The 21,041-nt window shown below is 35.3% G+C and overlaps 1 protein-coding gene across 1 annotated transcript in view; it reads left to right on the top strand.

The window, feature by feature from the left end:
* The window catches only part of ABCD2 (ATP binding cassette subfamily D member 2), a 63,730-nt gene that overhangs the window by 27,437 nt on the left and 15,252 nt on the right, over positions 1-21,041 (top strand). The window contains exon 7 of the mRNA XM_034646376.1: positions 15,453-15,598. Within this exon, the coding sequence (XP_034502267.1) occupies positions 15,453-15,598 (146 nt within the window). The remainder of the gene's footprint in view (positions 1-15,452; positions 15,599-21,041) is intronic.

Raw genomic sequence — 21,041 nt, 5'->3', positions numbered from 1 at the left:
TTTATGTTTAAAATTTTGTAAGACCAATCTTGCAAAAAAGCATAAAATATATTTAAATGTATATGCAAACCAAGAGAGTCTAAATGTATTTATTTCTTATATTCTAAATGCTTCTGATTTCTTCAAGAAAACTTGAGAATAATCTTATAAGTGTTTATGATTTCAAAGAAAGCTGCTACAACCTCTTTCAAAATATTTGTCAGTAGGCATTCCTAAACATTTCTTCTTTGAATATTCTCATTAATGAGTATTATTAACTAATGGTTTATTACATTAATTTATAGCAACAGAATATTGGTTAAGTACTACTTTGGCGGGAAAACAAACTGTAAAGTGAATACAGAATTGAGTCTTATGTACCTACAGAATAAACTCTGTAAGTTACAAACAGACTTTATAATAATCTCCTTGTTCTCACTTTTTGTGACTAAAAGACTTCTTGATAGAGGATTGTTATTTTCATGTGGAAAAAGGGAGTGGATTTTGTTAAAGTGAGTTTCTAATAATGTCATTTGTATACAAAAGAAAAAAGTGAACTACCGGGGGAAAAAACATTCTAATCAAGCAAATTAGGATACTTATATTTTAAACCACATCTTCAGAGACTGTTGCTATGGCTTAGTTTGCAAGCTAGAAAACCTGAATTCCTAAGAAATTGTGAAATCTCCTCAATATTATCCCAGTTAATGTCTTCTAATACTTTAACAATGAGAACAAGATAAACGAAAATCTGGGCCTAAGTTCAAGGATACAAATAAAAAGTTGTGCTAGATAAATTAGTTTCAAAACAGCTTCCTCTTATCCTATTTCATTAATGATTGGGTATGATAACTACTAGGACATTTGATAAGTTTTAGCAAAGAAAAATTTCACCTCTAATGTAGATTTAGCTACTCCAAACCTATGGAATAATATATGTAAAATGCATAGTGTTGCTCACATGTGACTTTTAAAAATATTTGGGCAGTTTTAAGCTGTTCAAGACCGAATTGCCTGAGCAATGTGACTGTAATATAATCTTCAAACTGATGATTGAAACTCATTTTTTCCTATTAGTCATGTTGACCCTCAGGGAAAGTCTTCCAGTTGGATACAGATCCTGAATTTCTTTTGTCAATTCTTGGTGCAGTTTTTCTATCTTCCCAACTACCTAATGGTAGATTTGTGATTTCCTGCTTTTGCATTCACTAATCCACTAATTTATGACTCATTAGTCACATCGTAATTTGGTAGTATGTCTCTTTAGCCATTAAAGTCTCAAATGCCCAATCTTTTATTTGTTTAGCTCACCTGCTAACAAAACATTATTATATGCTAACATTCACCAAAATAGGAAATTGAAACATTTTGATGGGGGTTGGGGGCAAAGAAAGTGAGGAGAGGAAAGGAGAAAGTGGGGAGGAACAAAGAGGGAAGGAATGGAGGGAAGGAAGGGAGGGAAGAAAGACCTAAGAAATAGTTGTTTCTTGACAAAAGGTAGCAAAATCTTGTGTTCCTTTATATTACTGTTTTTTTCTTTTTAATCATCCAGAGGATCATTCATATACATATCTCTCCTCAGCAACATTCTCCAGTTGGGCACCAACCCACTATGTAATTCTGTTCCCAGAGCTCTTGCTCTCACTACCCTTCCTTGATAGAAACATCTTGGGACAGAAATTTTAACCATGATCTTCTTGCTACTCAATCCTTATGCCTTACTACTTATATTCAACAGATCCGAAATAGATTCAGACTTCCCATAATTTTGTATGAAAAGATAACTTCTGCAAATTTCTGTCCATCCTTGACTTTGGAATTTAAGAAGTAAAAGGTTAGGAAAGTGAGAGAAGGATTGTATTATAAGGGTCGAATTAAATTTAACTAAACATTTTTTAAAAGGAGAAAAAAGAAAAAAAAAACAAGAAAAAAGAGAGGGGTGGAATGGCTAGGATATCGTACTTCATATCTTGGGAACATTAATGTACTTTATTCTTTGTCATTACTCAACTCTTTTTTTTAAATTTTAAGTATTTATTAAAGCCCTGCTATTAGATACTGTGGAGGACAGACAATGAGTAAGATACAATCACTCTCAATGTGGAGCTTGTGTTAAATTTTGTTATAAACAAAATCATGCAACCAACTTCAATACAAGTCAGAATGGGTGCCCCAAGAAAGGCAAGAAATGCTGTAGATGTTCAAAATGAGGAAAAACCACGAGATAATAGTGTGTCCTTTGATCTAGCTTTTGAAAGTTAGTTAGAATTTTAATAGTCATGAATTGGATGTTCCTCCAGTGACTAAATACATCACAAATGCCTCAGATTCAAGTAGGCATGCAATTTTTGTTCTTGCTTTTGGATACTTCTAAGGAAGGTTGTCCTATCCACCCTCTCTCTAATACACCAAGCTGAGAAAAGCAAGTATTTATTAATTCCACTCCATTAATATTATGTCATTGGTACATCCTGGAAATACTAGTGTCCGCTCCCTAGGTCCTCAGGTATTGTTAAAGTGCTCTGTATGCTGAAGTTCTCTGAGTTACTTTTTAAAGTTCTCTGGTGCTTTGTGGGTCTGCCATGTGCCCAGTTTCCACATAAAGAACTTATCTCCTCTCTGTAAGTAAATGACACATTTTTCTTATATTCATATATGTATTATTATATATATATCACATATATACAATCTTATATGTTAAATTTTAGTCTGTTATGCTCCTCAAGAAACATAACAAAATATAACAATAACTTCTCTTACACATTGCATCTCATTCCTTTTTGCTAGAAAATATTCTGAAATTATAAAGGGCATTTCATTTATAAGCTCTGTATTTGTTTACTTTAACAAATACTTTAACAAATCAGTATTTGTTTACTTTAACAAATACTGAGTATTTGTTACTTCATTCACAGGATAGTATGTTCAAGTACCATGTAGTTTAATCTGCTAGACTAAATGCTTAATAAATAAAGTAGTTATGAACCACATTTTTAAATTAAATGAAACATGAAAATCCTAAATTTGATTGTATGCAGGAATGATAGCATGAATAATGAGACTGTAAAGAAAATTAAATATAGATAAGGTTACTTTTATCTTTTAATGTATCAACAGTACATATTGATTATGCTCTGCATAAGTCATGCTAAATAGAATGCTTTAAGTAATTAAATTGGAGTTCAAAGAGATTAGAGACTTTAATACTTTGAGTTACTCAGCATTTCAGAGCCAGGGCTAGAATTCATCAAATCTCGGATCTAAACCCTTTGCTTTCACTGCCTCTTATTTTCAGATTAATAAAATAATCACATTAAAAACATCTACCTGTGATTGAAAAGTAAAAAACAAACCACTGTTTGACCTTAAATGTTTTCTTGGACAATCATAGTAATTAAAGCCTCTCCAGCACTGTCCCAAATTTATGGGGGATAACAAACTATGATTCTTTTAAGTTTGCATTCACTTTCAAAAATTTCTGTATTCATCAATTGTTTTTCTCAGTCAGAAGAGCTCATGACATGAAATCTCAGCTTGTAGCGGTGCCAGCGTTTAACCCATGCTTTCTTTCTTGGCATTTCTACTCAGGCCTTTAATGATACAGCCTATGCATTTTTTCAATTGAAGTATAGTTGACCAGCCTATGCATTTTTAACATAAAGTGAATTAATATTGATTTTTGTTTTGAGAATCTTATGACCTCTTAAAATAATTGGTGGATCTTGGAGCATTGTTAGCAGAGCTAAACCTCTCTGGCCTTATTACTTTGTTTTTGTTTTGTTTTGTTATTTTACAACGTGACAAGTTACTGCTGTGCACTACTCACTATTCTACACATATGTTTCTAATTTTTCTGTATGAAAACCCATAAAGTTGGTGTTAGTATCCCTATGTTTAGATGAGAAAACTTAGGTTGAAGTCGTCCAGCCGAGTGGAGCTAACATTTGCACTTAGGCAAGTCTGACTCTGAAGTTATTTTGTCTTGGTTTTACAGGCAGCAGGGCACACTTCTCTGAAAAATTACTACTCTCTTGCCTGATCTTGCAAGCATGCTGGGAGTGGAGGACAATCCAAGAAATTTTAGCATAATGGGTGGGGGGCCTGGGTGGCTCAGTCAGTTGGGTGTCTGCCTTTGGCTCAGGTCATGATCCCTGGATCCTGGGATCAAGTCCCATGTCAGGCACCCTGCTCAGTGGGGGGTCTGCTTCTCCCTCTTCCTCTCTCTCTGCCCCTCCTCCCATACTTGTGCTCGTTCTCTTTCTCTCCGCCTCTCTAATACATAAATAAAATCTTAAAAAAAATAAAATAAAATTTAGCATAGGTACTGGCTATCATTCATTTATGTTAATGTGGAGGGAGTTATATTCTTGTGTAACACTGAAATTCCTTTAAACTATGTTCAAATCACTTTCAAATTAGAATATGTTCTTTATTCCTTCTGTTCTTCTAAAACCCACTTATCTATACAATTTTATATAATCTCTAAAAAGTATTCCCTTAATTTAAAATCAGACTTCCAGGGCGCCTGGGTGGCTCAGTCAGTCAAGCGTCTGCCTTCAGCTCAGGTCATGATCTCAGGGTCCTGGAGTCGAGCCCCATGTTGGGGGCTCCCTGCTCAGAGGGGAGTCTGCTTCTCCCTCTGCCTCTCCCGCTCAGCTTGTGCTCTCTCTTTTGCTCACTCTCTCTCAAATAAATAAATAAATAAAATCCTTAAGGAAAATAAAATAAAATCAGACTTCCTGCAGAGATATAAAACGAATCTTAATTTTCATAATGTATTATGACATTAAAAAATCATCATTTAACCTTTATCTTGTCAAAAGAAGAGATTGTCTTTGGGGCGCCTGGGTGGCACAGTGGTTGAGCATCTGCCTTAGGCTCAGGGTGTGATCCCGGCGTTATGGGATCGAGCCCCACATCAGGCTCCTCTGCTGTGAGCCTGCTTCTTCCTCTCCCACTCCCCCTGCTTGTGTTCCCTCTCTCGCTGGCTGTCTCTATCTCTGTCGAATAAATAAATAAAATCTTAAAAAAAAAAAAGAGAAGAGATTGTCTTTTGCAACAGAGTAAAGATTTTTGGTTTAAGAAGTTCATCAGAATGAACAAAACACGTAACACCAATAACACCAACGTTGACACAACTGCACTGCAGGCTAAGATGTGCATATGTCAAACGAGTTTTGTAAATACTTACATTCTTTTGAATTGTTTCTATATAAATACCTTTCAAATCCAGGATTTCCTATTTGGAGGGGTAGGAGAACTACGTTATTGAAGAACATCATTTAACCCATGCATATAAAACCAAATAATGACTATTAAAGAACCAGGAGAACATGAGATCGGGAGGGAGTTTAGAAGACCTGGTTTGCCTACTTTTTCCACGGCAGAGAGGGTGCCTCATAGTCAATAAGTATTGTTAGTGAGATCCTTGCTTTGCTTCTTTTTTTCTTTTTTCTTTTCTCTTCCTCTTCTTTTTTTCTTTTTCTTTTTCTTTCTCTTTTTTCTTTCTTTCTTCCTTCCTTCCTTCTTCTTTCTTTCTTTCTTTCTTTCTTTCTTTCTTTCTTTCTTTCTTTCTTCCTTCCTTCCTTCCTTCCTTCCTTCCTTCCTTCCTTTCTTTCTTTCTTTCTTTCTTTCTTTCTTTCTTTCTTTCTTTCTTTCTTTCTTTCTTTCTTTCTTTCTTTCTCTCACAGATCTCAGTGTAAAAATGAGAATGTGGCCTGGAAAAAGACCTAAGTGAGAATATGGGGGAATGCTAGTTTAAATACCTTGATTACTGTTTTCCTCTTGGTCTCTAATTTTTGGAACTTTTGATTCTTAATGGATCTCTAGGTGCAAAAACACCAATAAAGAGAACCTCTGAAGGACAAAGAGTGTGTTTATTTAAGTAAGATGCAGGCTTCCCCCGGGGCCATTGCCTGAGTGGGATGTTGGTCTGAAAGGGCCACTGGAATAAAGGAAGAGTACGAAATGACTTCATTCAGTCATACTCAGGGAACCCTGTACACAGTCAGTTACACATACACTGGTCTTGCTGCCCCTAAATTAGACAAATCTTAGGGAGTGGGAGTTGTTACTAGAACAGACTTTGCCCATGTTGACTCACTGTTGAACAAATTTTCATAGAATACAAGCTAGAAAGGGCATCTGCATTTCTGTACCACACTGGTGGTACCCTACTGAATCTATACAATCTACAGAATGGCGTATTACAAGTGCAATGAACATACGATGACTGACTGAATAAGTGAATGAATGAACGTCTCCACAGATTTGGTTTCTACTGCCAAATCCGTCTGGTTCTACACACTAATTAGAAAGCAAACTATTTTGTTTCTTGCACTAGATATGTCATTTAATCCTCTGTATGATGGGGATAACTATTTGTCATTTAACGTGACCTTTGTAAAAGAAATTATTTTAGCCGTGAAGAAGGCTCAGTAATATGCTATAGCTAATTTACTTCAATTCCTTTGCTTTCTGACTATTAGACTCAAAGCAAGTAAATCTTGCATAAGTATCTTGGAGCAACTGGCTGACAGAATTGTAAATTATACATTTTGGTATCTCTTGTGTAGTAATTGCTACAGTTCAGTTTTTTAAAGCTCTCTTAAAAGTATCTATAAATGTAAACAATTTCCTATAGCTTTCTGTTGCTTGGAAAAATGTTTAGGATACTTTTTTTTTCATATTTAACTCTTCTATCAGTTAATTTATAAAAATAATAATGACGGGGGCGCCTGGGTGGCTCAGTCATTAAGCGTCTTCCTTTAGCTCAGGGCATGATCCTGGAGTTCTGGAATCGAGCCCCATGTCGGGCTCTTCTGCTGGGAGCCTGCTTTTTCCTCTCCCACTCCCCCTCTTGTGTTCCCTCTCTTGCTGGCTGTCTCTGTCTCTGTCAAATGAATAAATAAAATCTTTAAAAAAAATAATGATGATGATGAAAAATCTTTTGCATCTAAAAGTTTTCCTTATGAGTCAGTTATTAAGTTGAACCATATGGAATTAGAATTTTTGTAGGTCAAAAAGTCAAATAACAGGGATTTCATATAGTAATCTAATATAATGATAAATACTCTTTTTTTTTTTTTAAAGATTTTATTTATTTGACAGAGAGAGACACAGCAAGAGAGGGAACACAAGCCGGGGGAGTGGGAGAGGGAGAAGCAGGCTTCCTGCTGAGCAGGGAGCCCAACACGGGGCTCGATCCCAGGACCTTGGGATCATGACCTGAGCCGAAGGCAGACGCTTAACGACTAAGCCACCCAGGCGCCCCTAATATAATAATAAACACTCTTAACAAAAGTTGATTTTTAAGAAGTTTGCATTCTCATCAAGTTAGCAGTACTTTGATTATCCCACTAACATTATTCTTATTACTTGGAAATAAATACGGTCCCTTTTCTTCAGAGGCTGTGCACATCTCTGTTTTGGCACCTAGAAATAACATCCTAAAAATATGATTGCAGTAATAGTTAATATCTCTTTTCAGTTGAGTACTTCTTTTTTGCCACATATTTTTTTAAGAATATAGGGAATGACTTACGCATTGAGGACTCAAATTTAATTCTAGTTGTTCATGAAAGGATCTGATGACATGATTTGTCCCAGTGTGTACATTTATATGAATAATGAATAGCTAGATTTTATGGCTTTCTGATTGCTAACTTCTTATCACTATGGTAACACAGCAGTACTTAGCTGTACCTTAAACTTAACACATCTCATGTTTAAATATAGTTAATATTGCTGTGAAATTTTTGTCAACATTGTTGACAATTAAATTCCAGATGACTATGAAACATTTAGCATTTTGGGTGATCATTCCAAAGACGACAAGCAACAAAGACAGCCAACACTTCTCAATGCTTTCTCCTTTTTTCTACTTTTGTTTCCATTAAAGAGAAAAATACAGAACAATATAAAAATATATGAATATAAACCTTAATATATGCTAATACATTTCACCAAAACAATCATAAATTGTCAGATTTTTAAATGTTAACACAGAAAAGTGGGGAGTAGAATACAAATTATAGAAGTACCCTGAGACATTTGTAATATAAAATAAAAAGCCATAATCATTGGGAATGGATTTGATCTGCAGTAACTTTAATTTTACTCTTATAATTAACAGTTTTAAATGTAGATGCATTTGAAGTAAACCCAGATGACAAAGAAAAACAATTATGATAATTGTTTAAACAATAATTATTATTTAAATTATAATGTGATACCTATGAGTTTATTCCAATATCTTTTCCACAGCAAATAGAGGTGATTCTGGGTTTTACTTAGAGAAATAAATTGAAACTAGCTAGTGTTTCATTTCTGATAGCTGCTAATTACAAGCAATCTATTTCTTTTGTTGCTTGTAGTAGGTGTGTTGCATGATTCCCTCTCTGATGGGCCAGAGCAAGTAAGCTAATAACATTCTGACATGGTAACTGCATCTACCTGAAATATTTAGAAGATAATCTGAATAGGTCTATATATCTAGAAAGGAAAGCTTAGTAAAGGGTACTTTAAGTACTTATCCATTATGTATAACTTTAGTAAGACTAGAGGAACTTGAGCTAGCTTAAAATGTTAAATTCCAGGCCTTTGAGTTGGAAAAGGATCACACTCAAACTAGTCATATAAACATTGGATATAGGGTCATCTGTTTCCTGTGATTTCAAATAGATTCAGCATCATCCTAACTTTTCTTGATATAGCTTTTCAAGAGAATTTGGTGGTAACCTTAACTTTATAATAATTTTAAATAAGTAGATTAATACAATCTATCAAAGTCCTTAGTTGGGGGTGCCTGGGTGGCTCAGTTGATTAAGTGACCGACTCTTGTATTCGGGTCAGGTCATGATCTCGGGGTTGTGAGATCAAGCCCCGCCTTGGGCTTTGTGCTGGGTGTGAAGACTGCTTAAGATTCTCTCTCTACCCCTCTCCCTTTGACCCTTTCCCCCTTAAAAAAAAAAAAGTGCCCTTAGTTGCTATGTACCTCATTAAACACATATGGAACGTGTTATTTTTATCATTTTTCATGATGGTAAAACAATTGAGAGGAAATGGGACTCTAATAAGGCAGTAGTTTTTGAGTCCTTATAAATATATAATTTAATAAATATTTCTTGTATAATTTCATCTGCATTCCCTTCACATAAATTTTCAAAGTAGCAGTTTTCATATTCTATTTTATCCTTTTGAGTAACAATAGCTCAAATAAGTTATGTGGACACATTTGCAGTTCATTTTGCATCATAAAATGTTTATGGTTTGACATTTTACTTAAATTTCATGCTGATTAAATTTTAAAAACTTAATAGCTAAACACCATGGTTTTTTGTTTTGTTTTGTTTTGACTTTTATTTCAAGAGTGCATATTCAAAATGTCATGAGACTTATAAACTGAATAAAAACTTCAGCATTGCAAGAACATGACTATTTTACTTGGCCTTAAGAGCCCTTCTGAAATGTTTCCTTATCTATTCATCAAAGAGAATTGACAGATTTCAAAAATCATAAAGAAATCTTAAATAACATAAATTAGCCTTTTAAAGAAGTTTCAAAGTTTTTCTCCTCCAAGTTCTCACAAAGAAAGCATATGGCAGCCTTATGTGCACTGATGCCTTTCAGGCCCTATAAATTGCTCCAGTGAACTAAGTGGTGCTCCAGTTACTAAGAGAAGTACTTCTAGGTAAACCTGAGATGCTTTCTTGAGTGTTTAACAGAATATAATTTCTAAAATTTACATAATTATGTACTTTTGTATTAATCTCGTGAAAATAATAAAAATTTACTATGTGGTATAAAACCACTAGTCTCTTTGCTGGTTGAACAGAAATTCTTTTGCAGCTGTTCTTTTTTAAGATGTTGCCTTTTCGCATAGGTAGCAAACTTAAGCCTAAGTAGAAATGAACTTTTGTTTCTGTAACAGTTTATTGAGTGCCTGCTATGTACCTATACTGTACTAAGTTCTCTGTCTACATTGCTTCCTTTTTGCTTTATAAAAGCCCACTGCTTCATTTAATTTTCATAACAAATGGAATAAAGCAAGTTACTTTATGAGTTACCTCTAGTTCAGAATTTCGGTCACATTGCTAGTAAATAGTGAAATTGCAATTCTAGTCCAGAACCATCTCTCCAAAGCCTTTTATCACAACCATGACTCTTTACTGTCTTCCTTGAAATGTGGATATAAAATATGATTTCATCAAATATGGCCAGTTAATCAAGTCTTATAGTAGAATCCTGTAGAAACATTTGTGAAATGAACATTCAGATGTATTTTAATCATTGTAGTCTCCGTTATATATTGTGTCATGGCTGTTCTGTAGATCGAATTGTATCTGGGTTTATACTAAAGTGTAGGATATAGTGTAGGATATATCTGTGCTTCTAATTTACAATAAATTGGAGCTGGTGTCACTTTGGAAGTTAGCAAAAGTACTGCCGATTACAGTTTCCTTGTATTTCTTCTTTAAGTAGTCTCAGAGTACCAGTTGAAAAACTACTCATTGGCTCTGATAGACAATTTCAATTTTATGCTATTATTATTATTACCAGATATTAATTTAAGATATTGTCACATTATATGAATGCTTAACATATATAAACAAATAACTGTGTTTCCTAATTCTATTAAAAAAAATATGGTAGACTGGAGACGGAAAGGTAAAAAGGCAGGAGAGGAAGATATAGGGATATGGTAGAAGAAATGTGACCACAAATGATACAGTCACTTCAAAAAACAGTTGGGCAGTTCCTCAAAAAGTAAACAAAGAGTTCTATGCCCCAGCTATTCCTCTCCTAGGTGTATGCCCACTGTTTATAATAGGCAAATAGTGAAAACAACTGGAATATCCATCAGCTGATGAATGGATTAACAAAATGTGACATATCCATACAGTGGAATATTATTCAGCCATAAAAAGGAATGAAATATAGTTACATGCTACAATATGAATGATCCTGAAAGTATTATGCTAACAGAAAGAAGGTCATCCCAAAAGACCACATATTGTATGATTTCATGTATATGAAATGCCCAGAATAGGCATATCCATGGAGACAGAAAGTAGATTAGTGGTTGCCAGGGGTCTGGAGGAGGGAAGAATGTGGACTGTCTGCTATGGGGTATAGAGTTTCTTTTTGGTGTGAAGAAAGTGCTCTGGAATTAGATAGTGGTAATGGTTACATGAGCTTGTGAATATACTAAAAATCACTGAATTGTGTACTTTAAAAGGTTGGATTTTATGATATGTGAATTATATCTCAATTTTTGAAAAAGATTTATTTATTTGAGAGAGAGAGAGAGAGAGCGTGAGCAGGGCGAGGGGCAGAGGAAGAGAGAGAATCTGAAGCAGACTCCCTGCTGAGCATGGAGCCCAACTTGGAGCTCGATCCTATGATCCTGAGACTATGATCCCAGCTGAAACCAAGAGTTGGATATTTAACCTACTGAGCCACCCAGGCTGCCCTGTATCTCAATTTTAGAAATATGACCAGGGATTCCCATATTTGTAAAGATCCCATTGAAAATCTTTACATGAGTGTATATATGTATCATTAAAATATAAATATTTTTATTTTCAAATATTAGTTAAGCCTGTTGTAAATCAATCTTGTGTTATCTATCCTTCAACTGAATCATTTACATATTATGGGAGAATAGGTAGACAATTGATCTACAAAAACACATTTATATTTAAAACCTTCAACTTAGTCTCTCTCTTTCTCCCACCCCCCTCCCCTTTTAAAAGTAAGTTGCAGCAATCATAAATCTTCATCCCTAACTACTTTAGGATGTATTTCCAAAGAGCAAAGATATTGTCTAGCATAACCACAGAACAATAATCAAATTCATGAAACTTAACACTGGTATAATATTATTACCTAAACGTACTTTTGTTGGTTCACAAACTGGCCCCTATACATCGAGGGCAAAAGGAGATGGAAGACACTACTCCAGATTGGTAGGTGGTAGGTTTAAGAAGCAAGCAGGGGAATTAACATGAGGCTTGTCATGGCCAGATACAAGGTGAGTGGATCTCTGCACTTGCCCACCAGAATCTTAAGTTTATATAGAGGCCTTAACTGGGTTCAGTCACATATAGCAGCCAGACAGTCCCAGCAACACGTTGCTCCTTCAAAGGCTGCTTCCTTGGAAACAGTTCCAGTGGTGGGAGTGGTGGTCAGAGCATACATTCCAAGCACAACTGAGGGGATGAGGAGCCTCCGATTGTCCCAGTCCAGCTCATGGTCAACTGGCAGTCATGTTTTCTTAATGACTCCCAACAATTCTCCATATTTTTTATAAAATTTTTTAAAATATTTATTTATTGTAGAGAGAGGGAGAGAGAGTGCATGCGTGAGAGGTGGGCGGGGGATGGGGGAGAGAATCCCAGAGCAGACCCCCCACTGAGTGCGGAGCCCCACCCGGGACTTGATCCCACGACCCGTTAGATCATGACCTGAGTCGAAACCAAGCGTTGGATGCTCGACCCACTGAACCACCCAGGCCCCCCAACAACTTTCCAAAAATAAACATTGCTAATTATCATAATACTATCCTTTATAATAACTTGTTTTTCTCAATTCATTTGCATTTTAGTTGTCATGTTGCTCTAGTTTCTTTTAATCTCACCTCCTCAGCTTCTCTTTTTTTACGACACTGATATACATAGAGGGCAGAACTGTTGTTATTTTAAGAAAATCCTTTAAGTTAGGTTCGTCTGGTGGTTTCCTGATGCTACAATTCAGGTTACACTTTTTTCTCTTTTTTTTTGTACACGAATACTACCTGTTTCCAAAATCTGCTGGGTAACCAAAAACTTGGTGGTTTAAAACAACAGAAATGTATTCTCTCATAGTTCTGGAAGTCAGGAGTTCAAAATCAAGATGCTGGCAGGCCTATCCTCCCTAAGAAAGCTCTAGGATAGAATCTTTTCTTGCCTCTTCCAGCTTCTGGTAGTGCTGGGCATTCCTTGGCCCAGGACAGCATAACTCCAGTCTCTGTCTCCATCATTACATGACTTTCTTCCCTTCCATTCTCCTCTTCTTATAAGGGCACTTACTGGTTTTAGGGCCCATCTGGTTAATCCTGGAAATCCTTAACTTAGTTACATCTGCAAAGACCTCCCCCCACCCCAAAAAGGTCACATTCACAGGTACATGGGGTTTAGGACTTGGGCATATCTTCTTGGGTCCACAGTTCAACCCACTACACTACCTAAATGCTGTTGGGTCCTTCTAAGAGGATAATGTCAGGATACACAGAGTGTAGACAGAACAGGAAATATATTTTTTTAAAGCATGAATTCATACTGACACTTGAATTAAAATGAAATTTAGTTTTTCTTGCCTTCTCACCTGCCATGTTTGTATCTTCTTTCTTCAGAGGGAGCACCCTAGCTCCTAACATTATTAAAATGTTTACTTCTTTTGTCAGTCCTGCAACATAAGTAAAATAGTTTCAGAATTGTTACACCTGTATCATTACTAACAAGAAACTTGCCAAATAAGGTTCAAGATTTCTTTGTGGTTCTTTTGGTCTTCAACTGATATTGTGTGGCCAGGTTCAAGTTACTTGGACCAGCACATCCTCCCCCTTTTATGTGGTTGTTATTCATTTGATATACCATTCAGTTCATTTGTTTCTGTTTATATTTAATTTTAAGGTTTCTTCCTTCACTGGTTATTGGTTTCATGTTATTTTTTTTTGAATAATAATATTTTAACGTGATTCTAAAAGTAAAAACTATATAGAAAGGATACTTAGAGAGGTCACTCCCTCCCCTATCCATTCTGCCTTCTTTCTCCAATCTCCAGTAGGTAACCGATTTTATTAATTTCTGGTTTCTGTGTTTCCTTTTATAAATGTAAGCAGATAAATGTATACTTTCTTATTTTGCTTTCATTTTGTATAAAGATAGTATACTATATATTAGTGATTCTCAAAGGGGGATGGTTTTGTCCTGTGGGGGGCAATATCTGGAGACTTTTTATGGGGGGAGGGGTCACTACTGTAGTAGGATGCTACTAGCGTCTGGTGGGTGGAGACCAGGTATGCTGCTAAACATCTATAAATCGTAAGATAGCCCTCAACTACAAAGAAGTACTGGTTGCATATATCCATAATGCTTCTGTTGAGAACCCTGCTATACATCTATTTCTGCACACTTTGCTTTTCAACTTAAAAGTATATTATGGAAAATCACTCTACAGAGAACGTCCACATCCTGTTTCACAGCTCCATCCTGTAGGTGTTATAGTTTATTCAGTCTCCTTGTTATGGACATTTAGATTGTTTTCAATATTTTGCAATTACAGATAATGCTGCAATGGATCTTACACACTCTTGTTGTTATTTTTGGAAATGTATCTTTAGAGTAAATTGCAAGAAGTGGGTCAAAGGCCAAATTATATGATGCTTTGCCAAATCCTCTCCAAAAGGTTGTACATTTTTGCATTTTCACCAATGTATGAGTACCTGTTTCTCTATATTTGCTAACAGAGTTGTCAAGTTTTTGAACTTTTACCAATTTGAAAAGTAAGAAACTCAGTGTAGTTTTAATTTGCATTCATTTTATTATTAATGGCATCTTAATTGTTTATTTATTTTTTAAAGATTTTATTTATTTATTTAACCTAGAGAGAGAGAGAGCAAGCACAAGCATGCTCCCACACACAAGTTGGGGGGAAGGGCAGAGAGGGAGGGAGAGGGACAAGCAGACTCCTCCTTAAACCCAGAGCCTGATGCAGGTGGATCTCACCACCCATGAGATCATGATCTAAGCTAAAACCAAGAGTCCATGCTCAACCAGCTGAGCCACCTAGGCGTTCCATTAATGGCATTTTTAAAAAGTTTTGCTTGTTTACATCGCTGGGTCAAAACCTCAAATATTTAAACCAAATAATTTTAGACGAAATGCAGAAGCAATGTTTATAAAACACATTGAAACAAGGTATGTATTTCTGTGCTGAAAATATGCAACTTTTTCTTTTTTTAAAAAAAATGCTTTTTTTTTTTTAAATGCATGGGGGGGAGAAGTTAGATTTTTTTTTAAAGATTTTATTTATTTATTTGACAGAGATAGAGACAGCCAGCGAGAGAGGGAACACAAGCAGGGGGAGCGGGAGAGGAAGAAGCAGGCTTATAGCGGAGGAGCCTGATGTGGGGCTCGATCCCATAATGCTGGGATCACGCCCTGAGCCGAAGGCAGACGCTTATCTGCTGTGCCACCCAGGCGCCCCCCCAACTTTTTCTTGTGGCTATGTCTCAATAAATTTTTACATGAACATAATGGAGTATGATCCTGTTGTGCCTGAGAGAGAAATACTCATTATCAGGTAATAAATGTAATCCTAGACATATGGTATTTGAAGTCTGCTCTGGAGATTTCAGACCACGAGACTGCCACACTGAGTAAACTAAAATGCTTTTGTACTAGGATTCTTGTGTGCTTGGTGTTTTATAGGCCATATATGTCTCTTGGAAGTCTTCGCGATCAAGTCATCTATCCTGATTCAGTGGATGACATGCACGATAAAGGCTATACAGACCGTGATCTGGAATGTATTCTGCACAATGTCCACCTCTATCACATAGTTCAAAGGGAAGGAGGTAAAGTCTATCATTTTTAAAATGCATTTAACTTTGTTTCAAAAAAATAAACTTGGGTGAATAGTCCATGGTTTAATTTGAATGTATGCTTTTATCGGAACATAAACACAGAAGACAGACTTTATAGCACTTATTGGTTTTCCATTATTGACATCCTCTTTTCTGCTTGGTTATATTTCCTGCAGCACACTAGGCTTTTTATTGTCTACTGTTAGCGTTTGAAAACAGTTTTTCTTTCATATTTGAATATACGGTTGTCCCTGAGACCATCATCAATCTAGATATATGTAAAGTCTGTGAGAGAAATATTATCCTGTCACATTCTCAGTTTACATTAAACTTAATAATTTGAGAAGTAGGTATCATGAAACTACTTTTTTGTTTTCAGACACACGGTCTCACCAATACATTGTTTCCTCTTTGAAGTAGCACATAGAGAATTAGATAAAATAGAGAAACTTCTGTACTATGTGTTTCATGCATAAGACATTTTTGAAAGAGTAGAATTAACAGTTATACATATGAGCTTTAAAAAGAATTAATTTCTTACAGTCAAACCTTTTTTAAATTAATTTTTATTTAAATTCAATTAATTAACATATAATGTATTACTGGTTTCAGAGGTAGATGTCGTAATTCATCAGTCTTATATAATATCCAGTTCTCATTATATCACATGCCCTCCTTAATGTCCATCACCCAGTTACCCCATCGCCTCAGCACTCCTTCCCTCAAGCAACCCTCAGTTTGTTTTCTATGATTAAGCAGCTAATTAATCGTTGAACACTACATTTTAGTACACATATGATGTGTACTATATGTTGGCTAATTGAACATAGTAAAAAAAAGGGAGAGTCTCTTATGGTTTGTTTCCCTCTTTGATTTCGTCTTGTTTTTTTTTCCTCTCTTCCCTATGGTCCTCTGTTTTATTTCTTAAATTTCACATATGAGTGAGATCATATGATAATTGTCTTTCTCTGATTGACTTATTTCACTTAGCACAATACCCTCTAGGTCCATCCGTATCATAGCAAGACTTCTTTTTTTTTGACGGCTAAGTAGTAGTCCACTGTGTGTGTGTGTGTGTGTGTGTGTGTGTGTGTGTATCACATCTTCGTTATCCATTCGTCTGTTGATGGACATCTGGACTCTTTCCATAGTTTGGCTAATGTGAAAATTGCTGACATAAACATTGGGGTGCAGGTACCCCTTCAGATCACTACATTTGTATCTTTGGGTAATACCCAGTAGTGCAATTGCTGGGTCGTAGAGTAGCTCTATTTTTAACTTTTTGAGGAACCTCCATACTGTTTTCCAGAGTGACTGCATCAGCTTGCATTTCCACCAATAGCATAAGAGGGTTCGCGTTTCTCCTCACCCTTGCCAACATCTGTCATTTCCTGATTTGTTAATTTTAGCTGAATGGTGTGAGGTGGTATTTCATTGTGGTTTTTATTTGTATTGATTTGTATTTCCCTGATGCTGAGTGATGTTGAACATTTTTTCATGTGTCTATTAGCCATTTGTATGTCTTCTTTCTAATAGCCATACCTTGAAATAACTTGATTACACGTAATTTGATAGCTTTGAAAAACTATCAAAATAACAAGCTAGAATTCTAGGCTTAATTTTGCATAGATTTTATGTTTTATTTCCTAGGCCATTTACCTATCAGAAGTACAGTGATTAAGAATGTGAACTTTGAAGTTAGAGTTCTAGAATCAAATCTTAATTAGCACTGTTGTCTGTATCTTCAACTATAAAATGGGGATAAATATCTACCTAATAAGGATTCTGTGACTATTAAATAAGACTCTCTGTAGAGTCCCACAACTATACAGTCAATTAACCTTTGAAAATCAAGAAAGAATATCCAATAGGAAAAGGATAGTTTCTTCAACAAATGGTGCTGGGAAAACTGGATGGCAACATGCAAAAGAATGAAACTGGACCACTTTCTTACACCATACACAAAAATAAATTCAAAATGGATTAAAGGCCTAAATGTGAGACCTGAAACCATAAAAGTCCTAGAAGAGAACATAGGCAGTAACCTCTCTGACATCAACCATAGCAACATTTTTTCTAGATATGTCTCCTGAGGCAAGGGAGACAAAAGCAAAAATAAACTACTGGCACTACATCAAAATAAAAAACTTTTGCAGGCAGAAGACATAACGGATATCTCTCCAAAAAAGACATCCAGATGACCAAGAGACATATGAAAACAGGTTCATCATCACTTACCATCAGGGAAATGCAAATCAGAACCACCAGGAGATATCACCTCACACCTTCTAGAATGGCTAAAATCCACACAAGAAACAATCATTGATGAGGATGTGGAGAAAAAGAAACCCTCTTGCCCTGTTGGTTGGAATCCAAACCGGTGCAGCCACTCTAGAAAACAGTATGGAGTTTCCTCAAAAAGTTAAAAATAGAACTACCCTGTGATCTAGCAATCATACTACTAGGTATTTACCCAAAGAATACAAAAACACTTAGGTGAAAGGATAGATGCAGCCTTATATTTTTATAGCAGCATTATTTATAATAGCCAACATATGCCAGCAGCCCAAAGTGTGCATCTATTGACAAATAGATAAAATAGATAATATACACACACACACACACAACGGAACAAAGAATGAAATCTTGCCAATTCTAATGACACGGATGGAGCTAGAGAATATTATGCTGAGCAAAATAAGTCAGTAAGAGAAAGACAAATACCATATGATTTCACTCATATGTGGAATTTAAGAAACAAAGCAAATGAGCAAAGGGAAAAAAGAGAGAGACAAACCAAGAAACAGACTCTTAATTATAGAAAACAAACTAATGGTTACTGGGGGTTGGGTCAAGGGGAGGTTGGATTCAATAGATGACAGGGAGTAAAGAGTGCACTTGTGATGAACACTGGCTGATGTATGGAAGTGGTGAGTCACTATGTTGTACACCTGAAACTAATATTGGCCTGCATGTTAACTAACTGGAATTAAAAACTTTTTTTAAAAAGACTCTCTTAGAGCATTTAGAACAATGGCACATAGTAAATGCACAAGAATTAGTAGCTAATGGTAATATTACTACTCATAATATTGATACTATGATATTTTATCTTTTTGTGATGGTACTTGATATTTTATATGGAAATTTCATATATATTATTTCATTTGATTCTTATAATCATCAAATGAGGCAGACAAGAGACATATTATTCTATTTATTTTTATGATATTTATAATCACCAGTCATAAATGCTAAAAATATTGGAAAGAAGATTATCTTTTTATTTTTCATATGGTCAGCTCCTTCCCAGTTTTAAAACACGAGGGCAGAATAAATGCTGCATGTTAATCTTGAGGAAATTATTTTGGGTACATATGAAATTCAACCATCTAAATAGAAATTTGTAATAAACACGGACCATTCTATTCTTTTAGAAGTCATCAAGAAGTTTAAGAACTTTTTTAAAAGAATGTTCCAACCTTAATAATGTAGCAGTAATCGTTATGGTTTATTGAGTGTTTACCTTGCAGAATACATTAAGCAATGTACATTGTCATCTTATTTAATACTTATAACTGTCTCATGATGTGGGTTTTAATAACCCCCTTTCACAGGTGAAATTCAGAAGTTTAGAAACTTCCCCAGGAGCCCACAACAAGTGTTATGACAGGGACTCAAATACACATCTCACTTGAAAGTCAATGTTCTGTACTAGGCTATGCCACCATGCTATGCTATCTACTAGCTTCTTAGACACTAATAAGAACTGATATATCCTTACACATAAAAAAATTCCAAGGAAGCCTACTGTCTACTCACTTAATCCTTAAAACATGAAACATGTTTCACGTATTTAAGCAAAGCTGGAAAGCACCTAAATTTGCAAGGACATCACTTACTTTAGAAGAAGTCTTCTGAAGTTCTATTTAGACTAGCTAATACTTTGCTTAGAGAAATACTTTGTTTTAGTTAAAGATGGCATTAAAAACTACAATTCATTCTATGAAAGAGGTTACAAAATAGAAAAGAGTGAAAGTGTTAACAAATGCTCACATGAACTAGGGCAATATGTACATATCAAGGAAACAGGAAAACTGTGTTCTTTGCTGGCCTCAGCTCACTAAATCAGCATCAGAGGTGAAATTATAACTCAGAGTTTTGATTTATATGTATTACGATCAAGCAATATTGCCGACTGAAACTTCTGGGTTTAGTGGAACAGAGAACATGATTTATTTAAATATGTAAAGCTAAAGTTTCCTTTAACCCAAATACTTTTCTCTTATGCTTTCTCAGTTGGCAGGAAAAAAAAAAAAATTAACCCTAGACTATTTCTCCACTGTGTTAGCAATCTGAACTTATTTTTCAAATCCTTGCTTATGTTTCATAAATGCTATAAAATTCAGTTATAAAGAAAAATTATATTTCAACAGTTTTCACTAGAAGCAAGAACTTTAAATCAGATGATATTTTGAGATTTTTTTCCTAATATAAAATTGTAGATCCGGATATGTTTTTAAATGAACAGAAAATTCCTGGAAATTTACCCAAGAAAATGAACAGTGGTATCCACTGGGGAGTATTATTAGGAAATAGGGAAAATCTTTTCAATCTAGTGCACAAAAAACAACAAAGACTCTACTTCCTATTTTCTTTCCCTTTGGCCAAGTTTATTTAGAAAGTTTAACAAAGGTGAAAATTCAGCTGAGGGATAAAGAAGAGGGCAAAGAGCCTGAGTTTTTTTCCAAATAGGAGAATTAAGCCTTGAATACTTGGGATTTGGAACTGTTGTCCTGAGTGTATGTGTCAAGTTTTGGCAATCATTTCGCCCTTTGAAAATCAGACTTTGCCTACTCTGCTCTATTTTCTGATATTCCCACAGATAAATATTTGATATGGCCATCTCTCTCATAGGCCCCATGGTTTTGTTTTGAGTAAGTTTTTCTTATTACAAAATAAAGATAAGCCATAAAATAATAAAAATCATCAAATTTTCAAATATAATAAAAATGTGTAACTTAGAAGGTAAAAGTCTCAAAATTCCATTCCTGGAGCGGGTTGTCTTGTGTGTGTGTTTGTGTGTTTATTTATAGAAATGCGGTCATAATTTATATAAGTGTATATGCGTGTATGTATCTATACACACACACACAATTTTGCAGCTTGGTTTTTCATATAAAAATATTCTAGGTATATTTCTACATCAGTATGCATAGACGTAACTGATTTTTTATTTATTTTTTTTTTTATTTTTTTTTTTTAAAGATTTTTTATTTATTTATTTGACAGAGATAGAGACAGCTAGCGACAGAGATAGAGACAGCTAGCGAGAGAGGGAACACAAGCAGGGGGAGTGGGAGAGGAAGAAGCAGGCTCATAGCAGAGGAGCCTGATGTGGGGCTCGAACCCATAACGCCGGGATCACGCCCTG

Source organism: Ailuropoda melanoleuca, chromosome 16, assembly GCF_002007445.2.
Source record: "Ailuropoda melanoleuca isolate Jingjing chromosome 16, ASM200744v2, whole genome shotgun sequence".
Classification (NCBI taxonomy): Eukaryota; Metazoa; Chordata; class Mammalia; order Carnivora; family Ursidae; genus Ailuropoda; species Ailuropoda melanoleuca.
Note: the sequence above shows the minus strand (reverse complement) of the source record. Positions and strands in the feature narration are given on the sequence as shown.